This window comes from Drosophila persimilis, unplaced genomic scaffold (assembly GCF_003286085.1).
Source record: "Drosophila persimilis strain 14011-0111.01,24,50 unplaced genomic scaffold, DperRS2 tig00000000-arrow-pilon, whole genome shotgun sequence".
Lineage (NCBI taxonomy): Eukaryota > Metazoa > Arthropoda > Insecta > Diptera > Drosophilidae > Drosophila > Drosophila persimilis.
Window position 1 is genome coordinate 4,427,102 of NW_020825288.1, and position 10,909 is coordinate 4,438,010.

The 10,909-nt window shown below is 47.9% G+C and overlaps 5 protein-coding genes across 8 annotated transcripts; 2 read left to right on the forward strand and 3 right to left on the reverse strand.

Moving 5' to 3' along the window:
* Positions 1–63: 63 nt before the first annotated feature.
* Positions 64–3,222, reverse strand: LOC6594816 (cysteine protease ATG4C). 2 transcript variants are annotated; one of them, XM_026994789.1, is made up of 6 exons: positions 3,188–3,222; positions 2,028–2,988; positions 1,774–1,969; positions 1,633–1,709; positions 981–1,462; positions 64–917 (listed from the first exon to the last, which is right to left on the reverse strand). In XM_026994789.1, the coding sequence occupies exons 2-6, from the start codon at positions 2,986–2,988 to the stop codon at positions 597–599; spliced, it is 2,037 nt and encodes a 678-aa protein (XP_026850590.1). In that variant the 5' UTR covers positions 3,188–3,222; the 3' UTR covers positions 64–596. The 2 variants fall into 2 exon arrangements, with proteins under 2 accessions (XP_026850590.1, XP_002020011.2); XM_002019975.2 differs by lacking the exon at positions 3,188–3,222 and having other exon boundaries at positions 2,028–3,116.
* A 406-nt stretch (positions 3,223–3,628) lies between these two features.
* LOC6594815 (3-hydroxyisobutyryl-CoA hydrolase, mitochondrial) lies at positions 3,629–5,489 on the forward strand. 2 transcript variants are annotated; one of them, XM_026987855.1, is made up of 4 exons: positions 3,629–3,712; positions 3,784–4,689; positions 4,847–5,118; positions 5,392–5,489. In XM_026987855.1, exons 1-4 carry the CDS (start codon positions 3,710–3,712, stop codon positions 5,396–5,398), a joined length of 1,188 nt encoding a protein of 395 aa, XP_026843656.1. In that variant the 5' UTR covers positions 3,629–3,709; the 3' UTR covers positions 5,399–5,489. The 2 variants fall into 2 exon arrangements, with proteins under 2 accessions (XP_026843656.1, XP_002020010.1); XM_002019974.2 differs by lacking the exon at positions 5,392–5,489 and having other exon boundaries at positions 4,847–5,385.
* Positions 5,467–7,993, reverse strand: LOC6594814 (conserved oligomeric Golgi complex subunit 2). The gene is made up of 4 exons (XM_002019973.2): positions 7,862–7,993; positions 6,735–7,805; positions 5,994–6,679; positions 5,467–5,935 (listed from the first exon to the last, which is right to left on the reverse strand). Exons 1-4 carry the CDS (start codon positions 7,952–7,954, stop codon positions 5,647–5,649), a joined length of 2,139 nt encoding a protein of 712 aa, XP_002020009.1. The 5' UTR covers positions 7,955–7,993; the 3' UTR covers positions 5,467–5,646.
* Positions 7,994–8,130: 137 nt separating this feature from the next.
* LOC6594813 (translin-associated protein X) lies at positions 8,131–9,166 on the forward strand. Its single transcript, XM_002019972.2, has 2 exons — positions 8,131–8,877; positions 8,936–9,166. Exons 1-2 carry the CDS (start codon positions 8,162–8,164, stop codon positions 9,117–9,119), a joined length of 900 nt encoding a protein of 299 aa, XP_002020008.1. The 5' UTR covers positions 8,131–8,161; the 3' UTR covers positions 9,120–9,166.
* Positions 9,129–10,253, reverse strand: LOC6594888 (aprataxin and PNK-like factor). 2 transcript variants are annotated; one of them, XM_002019971.2, is made up of 3 exons: positions 9,732–10,253; positions 9,513–9,676; positions 9,129–9,458 (listed from the first exon to the last, which is right to left on the reverse strand). In XM_002019971.2, exons 1-3 carry the CDS (start codon positions 10,244–10,246, stop codon positions 9,226–9,228), a joined length of 912 nt encoding a protein of 303 aa, XP_002020007.1. In that variant the 5' UTR covers positions 10,247–10,253; the 3' UTR covers positions 9,129–9,225. The 2 variants fall into 2 exon arrangements, with proteins under 2 accessions (XP_002020007.1, XP_026843374.1); XM_026987573.1 differs by having other exon boundaries at positions 9,378–9,444.
* Positions 10,254–10,909: the final 656 nt, after the last annotated feature.

Genomic DNA, 10,909 nt, shown 5'->3' on the forward strand with positions numbered 1-10,909 from the left:
GAGGCAATGCAATGCAAAAGTACTTATTCCACCCGCATATCAATTGTACACAGTATTTATATATATTTGATGTATATTTAGGATAATTTATTTATTTATTTCCGTGAGGATATATACACTTATTCTTTTTTTAAAACACAATAATGATGGATGGGACACTTACACGGTACATAATTTAACTAATTTCTAGAACGTAAGGATCTAACCAGGAAATATGTGTGTACTCTAAGAAAACTATTCAATTCCATTCAAGATTCGTGATTAAACATAATAATACCGCGAATTACATGTATAAATATAAGAATATAAATAAAGACAAGCACCGCACACATATCATATGGTACACAGATCGGTTTGGGCTGCTATAACACATGGAAAAAGCTTGGAACATTTGGCAGAGAAATGCGAGACAATGCAAAAGAGAGATTAAAGTGTGGACAAGCACTAGATACTACAGATATATTATATGTGTGTATGCGTACAATGTATAACAAAAAAAAGTCTTTGTGTTTGAGATACCGGGGGGCTTCTGTTGGGTTTTTCTAGGCAAACGAGCAATAGCAAACAAATGTTGAATAAATAACACAGAACACGACCTACAACAGCACAAACTCTTCGCTTTCGCTATCATCCTGGTCTTGGTCAAAGTGTCCATGATGTGGCGGCAAGAGCTGGGCACCGGCATTCAGCTCTTGTGTCAAAGCTGCCACCTGCTTTATGAGCGGTTTGTATAGCGAATCGCTCATCTCGTCGCGTTCATGGTCCATGCAACGGCCGCGGGAGAACGAAAACAGCGGATAGTTCATTTCCATGGGCTGTTCGCTCTGTTGCGACGCCTGCTGCTGCTGCTGCTGGTGCTGGCTGCCAGTCATCTTATCCACAGTGGCCCCCGAGGCACAGCGCATGGGATGCAGATACTGCAAAGGCGTACAAATATTGATAGAGGGCTACTGATAGTGGGATGGCATGGGAATGCTTACCAATTGCACGCTCTCCATGAAGCTGTCAAAATCCGTTTTGGTGGCACAGTAGAAGCCAATGCAGCAACTGGGATCCATTTTGCTGACCTTCAGCTTGCGCGCCGACTTGCAGTGGAAGGAATGCAACGAAAAGTGCTCCTGATTGATGTCCACCATCTCCTGGCAGTAGTGCGGGTCCAGATGGATGAGTCTGTCCTCCTGGAAACCCACAAAGTACAGCGAATGCTTGGGCTTGCCCCCAATGATGCCCAGACAGTGTTCGGTGCTCAGCAGCAGCTTCAGGCAGTGCGCGTAAACAGGATTCAGCTTATCGCTGCCCAGGCGCAAGGGTATAAGGACAATCAAAGATTTCCAGTGCTGCTGATGTGGCTCCTGCTTAGGTGGCGCCTCCGCCTGCGGTCGCTTGGCTTGCTGCCAAGGCACATGGGGTTTGGGGGCTGGTTCCGGAATGCTGCACTGATCCTCAATGTCTTGCATGTAGACTGAAAGGCAAATAGATAGATAGATACGCTTATCAAATGAATGTGACGCTATCTGGCAGGCAGCCCCCTCCATGAGTAATGACAATTAGTCACGGAGGGTTTTCCGTATCTATTTGTCGATGGCTGCTATCTATTCAGCTTTAAATTTGTTGCCTGTCTCTGATACTCACTCGTGCAATCCTTGGCTACATAAACGCTGATATTGTCAAAGTCTGCATTCTCCTGAGCGGCGTGTTCCAAGGCGTGTCTATAATAAAGTACAAAATACCATGCCATAAACATTAAAGACCGATTTATGGCACTGCACTCACTTTAGCAAATAGGAGACGGAGGCAGGACCGTACCAGTCGCCTGGCTTCTTGCCCAAAGTTTCGCCCAGTCGCACCAGCGCGTGTATGGAGAAGGGGCTGCTCTTTGAGGAGCTATCCCCGAACCATTTGATGATCTTCTTATGCATATTATCCTCGTATGTGGAATGCAGCTGCGAGTCCGAATCATAGCGCCAGCCTTTGGGTAATGAAATCCATTTAGAATCCATTTAGATAGTGATTTGCCATCCACTTACTGCGCCCCAAAAAGTGACAGATGAGACCCTGAGCCAACAGCATTTGGCCGCTGCGCAGCATGCAGCCCCATCCACAGTCCGAAGTGTAGTTGGAGCCATTCATGATGGGAAACTCCCGGCGATAGGTCATCCAAACGCGGCTGTAAAAGTCGCGGCGAAAGCCCTCGATGCCCTCCTCCCAGGGCTGTTCTCCCACCTGATTCTCGACCGCATCCATGCCCAGCTCCTGGGGCACAACAATCTCATCGATATGCTGTGGATTTAGTGCGGGATACAGGGACGAGGAGGCGGTGGTCGAGCTGGCTGGTATGCTATCGAAGGCGGATGTGGCATGGTCGGGCGTTGAGTCAGCGCCGCTGGGAAGCTCTGTGGTCGAGCTCTCCATGCTGACGGGTGGCGTGAATCGTCGATGATAGCACCGTCCGAGGAGCCACACCGGCTGCTCCTTGGAGAAGCTCGTTTGCCTAATCTTGCCACTCCATCCGTACTTCACATTGTGCCACATGGCCACCAGCTTGGACTCCATGCCCTTTGTTGGCGTACGATTGGCGGCCAGGTCGGGGTCTTCGCTCTGGTGGTGGTGGTGCTGCTGCTGCTCCACGTGACCGCAGCTTGAATTGTTGCCGCCGCTATATAGCTGACTGAAGGCATTCATGAAACGTGATGACGTCGATATTTTACGCTGTGGTGTCGCTGTCGCAGCACTTTCCGCTTTCAGGTTCAAGTTCGCACTCGATGTGCTCACGGGGGAAGGCGATGGAGCACGGGGCACGGCGAACACGGTGCGTGGAATCGTTTGTATGGGCGCTGCCTGCTCCTCTTCGATGGCACCATCCTCCACAAGTGGCAGTGAAGGCACATCTTGTCTGCAACGTCCGCCCTCGACAATGGCTCCTTCCCCGGCATCGAAGAGCATCAGCTTGTCCTCCGTCAACTTGGACAGCAGGCCGTCATAGTTCATCTGCGGCGGTGTCGTCGGGGGGGATATGAAAACAAAATCAGATTTGGATGAACTACGTCGCTTTGTTCGCAGTTTCGAAAACTTGAAGAACTGGGGCATGGCAATGGCAATTGCGAGCCACTGGCTGGCCCTGACTGAACTGAACAGCCGATAGCACGGCCTAGCGTGCGGGGCGTGCTAATTACAAATGTTTACTCACTGTTTATTTGTTGACAGATAAAGATAAAGGTAAACTACACACGAAAAATTGCTTCTTGTTTTCCTTATTCTTATTCGCGATAAGTACATAGTAGTGTTGTTGTTTTTCCGGAACAGGTTGGCAGTTCGCGAATTGAATTGCGGCAGCGCTGCCAGATTGTGGCTTTTGGCTAGGCGAATTATTTCAGGCAAGCTAAAATGTGTGCGAATATAGAAATTGTTTGATTGTTAATTACATTAATTGCATACTAAGATACATACTGAGATATAATGTAAGTATATATTTTGTGGTATAGTGCCAAAGCTTAGCCAAAAGTTTCAAAGAAAGTGGCTTGAAATTTGTCATGGCTTGAAAAAAGCTTAACTGTCAGCACAGTTGTTTAACTTCCGGGTTGGTCTGGCCACCCCGTGGAACGGCCCCACAGCTGTGTGGGAGCCTGGAGCTTTTCGCGTATTGCGCAACTCAAATTGAACTTGGGACGGAGACGGGAATTGCCTGAACAGAACCAAAACACACGCAAAAATGGTAAGTAATGCAAATCACAAAATAAAATAAAGCTTATAAATAAACGGAAACTTAAACGCGCGCGCGCACAGCAAAATCCAATTCAAAGGTTGGTCTACACGTTCGGTCAACGCACCTACAGCCAATTGCCGCTCATCGGCGGACCAGCAGCAGCAGCAGCGATAGCAACAAAAGTCCAACCGATGATGGCCCAACAGCAGCAGTCGACGCGACAGTCCTCCTCCTCCGTGCTGGCCACGGAGTCCTCCAACAAGGGGATGATCATCCTAAACCGTCCCAAGGCCTTAAATGCCATCAATCTGGAGATGGTGCGCAAAATCTACAAGCATCTGAAGAAGTGTGAAAAATCCAAATCCCTGCTGATCATCAAAGGCACCGGCGACAAGGCATTCTGTGCGGGTGGCGACGTCCGAGCCCTGGTCGATGCTGGGCCCACGGATGAGTCGAAGAGCTTCTTCCGGGAGGAGTACACTACGAATGCCCTGATCGGCAACTACAAGATCCCCTACATCGCCATCATTGACGGCATTACCATGGGCGGTGGCGTGGGTCTGAGTGTTCATGGAAAGTATCGTGTCGCCACAGACCGGACACTGTTTGCCATGCCCGAGACGGCCATCGGCCTCTTCCCCGATGTCGGCGGATCATACTTTCTGCCCCGCCTGCAGGGGAAACTCGGATTGTACCTGGGACTCACGGGCTATCGCCTGCGCGGTGCAGATGCCTTTTATGCGGGCATTGCCACGCACTATTGCGACAGCAGCAAGATACCTGAACTCGAGACGGCGCTGCTCAACTGCCCCGATGCGGATGATGTGCCAGAGCTGCTGGAGAAGTTCCATACGAAGCCGGAGAAACCTTTCTCGCTGCAGCCAGTGCTGGAGCAGATCAACAAGAACTTTTCAGCCGATTCGGTGGAGGCAATTCTCGAGAATCTGCAGAACGATGGCAGTGATTGGGCCAAGAAGACGCTGGCAGTAAGTACTTGAGCACAAGCCACTTGTTAATTGGATGGGAAAATCGACCCTCGTTACGCTTTTAGCGCATAAATATTTGTAGAACGCGTATTCCCAGCTAATTAGCAACGACCTCACATAAATTAGCACTTAATTCACGCTCGATTTTCTATTTTAGACCCTGTGCAAGATGTCCCCCACATCGATGAAAGTCACGTATCGCCAGCTGGAGCTTGGCTCCCAGCTGTCCCTCACCCAGTGCCTGATTATGGAGTATCGGCTGGCCGTACGCCATCTGGAGGACCGTGCCGACTTCAAGGAGGGTGTACGAGCCCTACTGATCGACAAGGACCAGCAGCCCAAGTGGCAGCCCGCCCAGCTGTCGGATGTCACCGAGGAGCATGTGCAATGGTTTTTCCGCAAGCTGCCCGATACCGAGGAGCTCAAACTGTAATTTTGGGTTGGCCATTCAACCCGTTTTGTTTTTGTTGAGCCTGTTAATCCCCTCTTTGTCTTCCCTTTTTTGGCGCCGCTCAACTCCTTACTCCTTCTTTATGCACATTTACTTATTCGCAGCGCCTGATTTATGCATGCATGCATTCCACCTTTTGCCTGCCGTTTTATGCAATATTTTCGTTAACAAAGTTAAGCCACTTTTTGGCCGCTCAACTTATGGTATATTCTGCAATCTCTGTTTTATTTTTCTCTGTCTCATTCCAACAGCAAATAATCAACTGGAAGGGGAAATATTCGCGCCTTTACATTCGCCTGTATTTACAAAAATAACGAAACGAAACGTGAAATTTACTGCATTTAATACAATATATGATATACATATATGATTATATACTTATACATATATATAATATACAATTCGTAGTCTTAACTGAAACACTAATTGTGCCTAAAGAACCATTAGAAATCGTTAACAAGAATAAAGTGAAGTATATGTACGTTTTATGGGCAGCCTCTAGGCCTCTAGGCCGTCGTCCCCTCCTTTAGCTTTATGCTATCCTCCACCATATTTGTGAGCTGCAGCAGTTGATCAATCTGCGTGGCCTGGAAATTCAGTTTGGAGAGCTCCTGACTCCAGGTGGTGACATCCACACGCAGCTGCAGGCGTATCTTATCATCATCCGACATGCTAGCGGTATTGCCAGCAGGCGTCTGCGTTGCAGAACCACCACTCTTGACATTCCGCAAACGTCGCAGAGATTCTTCAGTTTTCTGCACCGATGTGAGGACATCCTTGACCACATTAAAGTAGCTACAAAAGTGGGGGATGCATATGAATAGAGTGCTTTCAGTGGAGATGAACAACTTACGCCTTGGTGATGTGACTGGCTACCTCTGAGAGGATCTGCTCCACCACTAGAGCCCCCAACTGGGATTCGTGTTGACTGGCAAACGCCTTCAGGGGGCGCAACATCTGCTCCACATAGCCTGAGCAGCGCGAAGGCACCTCTCGATTGGTCTTGCGATACAAACGAGGCAAATCATTCACTTGGCGCACATTCTCCGCCTCGCATTCGCCGATCAGCAACTCTACCAAGGTCTTCTGTATGCTGGATAGATGGGCACCCAGTGTATCGGCCAAGGAGGCTATGGATTGGCCCAGCACATCGTTGAACAACTTTGTTCGCTGCTGCTGGGGCACGGACTGGACAATAAGCTGCTGCAGTTCGGGCAAATATGCATCCAATTTGCGTATGTCCGCGTGCAGGGCAATCAGCAATTGATGGCGAGTGTAGGACTTGGCAAAGCTGCTGCTCTTGGAGACGGCTATGGCATCAGTAATCCAGCGGGAGAGCCGCAATACAATCTGTACGTTTAGTTTGTAGAATTTGGGAAACACTTCGGGCAGGTAGACACCTTCGGCCCAGCAACGGGTCACTGCTTCTTTGGCGGCATTGAATGTCGACAATTGGTAGGCATTTCCATTGGAATTGCTGTTCAGAGTGGAATCCTGCAAAACGGGTTCCAATTTGGCTTCGAATTGCCCAGCAATTTCCTTCGGAATAAAAGAATACAATTATCTACAAACTTAAAGGCTTTATAGAGCATACCTGAAAGCATATTTGGAAGTACACTGGCAGATTCCAACGCGCCTCAAAGCTCTTCGTTTGCTTGTGTTGGCGGTAGCTGGCCACCGCCTGCTCGCCGCTGCTGGTCAGCAGCTCCTCTATTTTGCCCAGAAAATCCCGTGTGCATTTGTATTTGATGTAAAACACTTCCGAATTGCCCGGGGCGAATATGGAGTTCATGTGCATCTCCAGTCGCTGCTCCACGTCCGACCAATAGCTGTTGACCACAAAATTGAAGCCCGCTAGCTTGTCCGAGTAGAGGGTGAGCCGCAGCAGGTCCGTCATGTGCAACGATATAAAGTTAAGTATCTTGCTGTAGATGCCAGCCAGGCCCTGAGGCGAGTTCTGCAGCTGCTGCTCGCCGATGATTCCGTTCATGTACGGCGCCACAACATCCTCGCGAAAGGCACACTCTGCCTGCGCACAGGCATTGAGAGTTATATAGATGCGCAGGCAACGCTCCAAATGCTCTGGGGCCGAGTTTCGTGCCTGTCCCAGTGCATCGTTGAAGAAACGACGCAAATGCTGATGTAGTTGCGTCTCCAGTTGCTGGATTTTCGTCTGCTGCTCGGCAGTGAGGTGGTTGGCGCAATGTTTTTCGTGAAACTTCAACTGTATGAGATCGAGGGCAGCGCGTTCCAGGTCGACAGCCTGTGCGGGTTGATCGCCATCCAGTTTCCGGGCAATTAGATCCTGCAGCTTGCCGGTTGTCTCATAGACTTTCTTCAGGCTCTGCAGACTTCGTTTGGCTTCGCGCAGCTTCCGCTTTTCCTCGAGTTGCGCCCTGAGCTCCGTCACATTGTCTTCAATCAGACTGTGAATGCTCTCGATGTCGCTGCGAAACTGCTCCAGGGGCCGCTGAATCGTCTCGATGGATTGGTCAAGTCCCACCAAATTCGCACTCAGATTCACAAAATCCGCGTAATCCTCATTGATTAGATCAATCATGGCAGATCGCAGTCCCTTTAAATACAGCCCCAGGTTGTCCCGCAGCTGTTCCAAGCTGGGAGCATTGCGATTCTTGTGCAGGAATTCGTCCACCGAGAAATTTTCCTGCTCGGAAGAACTTTAGTAGTAAGAGGAGCCCAATTCAAATGGCAATAACACACCTTCATGAACTCATTTTTGTCGAAACAAAGTTTCTCCGCGGTGCTGCTGGCTCCGGTGCCCAGGTGGACGGACTTCTTGGCCGGCTCATGCATATTGTTTGTCTTAAATTAAATAAATTCTAATTTTTATTGCCACGAACATACGACCAATAACAATGCAGTGCAGCCCTGGCCTTTTGGAGATGGGCTGCACCCGATAGAAAACTAATCGCTTCGAGCACATCGCTAGCATTATTTATGTGGGTTTTTTCATTTTTGCCGGTTTTCTAAATTATAAATAAACAAAACCATCTCAGAACTATGTCGAAACATGCTGGAGGTAACCACCGTGGCAATGCTCATAAGAAGCGACAGCCCCAGGTTGCTGTGGATGAGGACAATCCCATAGTTCAGGCATTCCGAAATTATTCGATTGAATTGACAACGAAACACGATCGCCATGAGCGTATTGTGAAGCTGAGCCGCGACATTACCATCGAGTCCAAGCGAATTATATTCACCTTGCATTCGATCGACTCGCGTAAGCAAAACAAGGAGAAGATTCTGGAGGAGGCCCAGAAGCGTCTCCAAAAATTGATTGAGGTCAACTTTCGGGCCATAGCGTTGGAACTGCGCGACCAGGATGTGTATCAGTTCCGCAATGCGTACTCCGCAGGCCTGCAGGAGTTTATCGAGGCATACACCTATATGGAGTATCTGTCCCGCGACGACAACGACGAGTCGCCCAAGTCTGTGTCTGACTGGCAGGCCTTGCAGTCAGTGATGCAATACGTGGAGGATCCCAGCAAAGTCAAAGACGAGGGAGCATCTGTCGAAGAAATGGATGTGGACGAAGAGAAAGGTGGCGAAGAAAGACAGGCCAAGAAGTTTCAGTTCTTCATTGATCCCACAGAGTACGTGCTGGGATTATCCGACCTAACCGGCGAACTGATGCGCCGATGCATAAATTCTTTGGGCAGCGGAGACACCGATACCTGTATGGAGACCTGCAGCACTTTGCAGATGTTTTACACGGGGTATGTGATGCACAAATATATGAGGAATCCACTTTACACTATATTTATCTTTTCGCAGTTACATCAGCTTGAACTTGCAGCGTGCTCGGGAGTTGTGGCGCAAGATTACCACTATGCGACAGAGTGTCCTCAAGGCAGAGAATGTCTGCTACAATGTTAAAGTACGTGGTGGCGAGGCAGCCATTTGGGGCTCAAATTTCGACCAAAAGCTAGCAGAGGATGTCGATGAGGGCTTCTACTAATGTAATCACTTAAATATATACATTAAATTTTATTATTATTCAACGGATTAGCGCTGGAATTTAATATAACATTTTATAAATCTATCAAAACATTGATTAGACCATCCTAATCGTAGTCGTCAGCATTAATGCGCTGGCTATCAAACTCAAGCTCATCGTCCTCGTCTTCATCTTCGTCTATGTCTGCGCCTGGTTTATATTCGAGATCATCATCATTGTCTCCTCCAAATGGATCCTCCTCCTCTTCGTCGCTATCCTCGTCATCCCCGGTCGTGCCCGCCTGCCGCGCGTGTGTCTGCCGTTGACGCAAACGATTCCGTATGTTCTGATCGGAATTAACTATTTTGCAGTTTAACTCCGTTCGATATTACTGCACTTCTGAATCTGACTTACAATTTGGAGGATGTGACATCCGTTGAAAGTGTACGGGATTGCGACGGTAGCATAAATTTCCAAAAGGACAGCTTGGTGTGCCAAGCGGTGGTGCCGGAAAGTTTGGTCGCGTATAGTCCGCATCACCCGGATGAGCTACAGCCATGCGGTGAAGTGGATTACGTCTAGGATTAAATGTATGGAGACTGGTTGAACTTCAATCTGTTTGGAATTGATTACCTGTAGCAGCGAATGCCAAAATAGCATGAATTGCGAGTGGTGCTAGAGGACACAACATTTGGTATATTATTTGCTGTTTGGCCGTTGCTGGTGGCAGGCTCCGTTTTTACCACAACCGCTGGGGAGGTGCTTCCACTATCGGCAGGTTCTACTTTTATAGCGCTACTTGTGTGGGCTGCCGCTGGCACCGCTGCCCCATCCACTGGTTCCACTTTTATCTTGACCCCGTCAGACGTGCTGGACCCGGGCTCTGTTTTTGTTGGAACAGCCATGGGATTTGGATCTGTCTTGATGGGTAGAGCTATTGCCTCATTATCGGATGGTTCTTCCTTAATTTTTGTGTTGTCCTCCAACTTTATACGCTTATCCGGGCTGCTTTCATCGTCATTTTTCGCGCCTTCTGCGGGCTGCTTCCTTTTGGTAGTCTCCTGCTCTGCAGGCAATGGCTTAGCCTCTAACGTTTCTGTCACAATAGCATCGATATCCGCAAGTTCGTTTCTGTTAGGAGAACTCATTTTAAAGGAATGCTTAAAACCCAAATAAACTAAAATTCGTTCAAATGTATTTCACAACAACACAATAGCGATGAGCGATTACATCCAAACGAAGGGTATTGGATTCGATTGGCATTTATATCGTTGATTTTGTTCTACCTAGTTTTATATACGATACGCTTGCGCGTTAGAGGAGTTTTGTTTTCTTACGAAAAATGCAATAAAAGCAAGTGTTTAAATTAAGCCAGTGAAGTAGAAAATTGATTCATTAATCGTATGAAATTATGTGGGCATGGCTGAGAGACTTATCTAGCTCGTAATATTTGTCGGAATATCAAAAACGAGGAATATGTAAAATAGAACTTGAATTCGCCACTCGATAGTTTTGAATGGAATGATTCAAAAAATCGATACTATCGATTGTGCCATCGATGGTTTGACAGAAAAGGTAAGAAAAGGCTTTTAAAACTATATTTCAAGCAAAGAAGGTGACATGCCTCAACCATGGCACTCGCATTGTCAGTTACAATAACAGCCAGAACCTTTTGCAATGAGTTGGCTATGTTGTTGAATGAATAAAGGGATCTTCAAGTTTTTTGGTTGACACCACTGCACTTTTCAAAATCAAAGTAGAGATGGTGAAGCGACCGATAAGAGCTCAATAGTATCATGAATAGTAGAAAA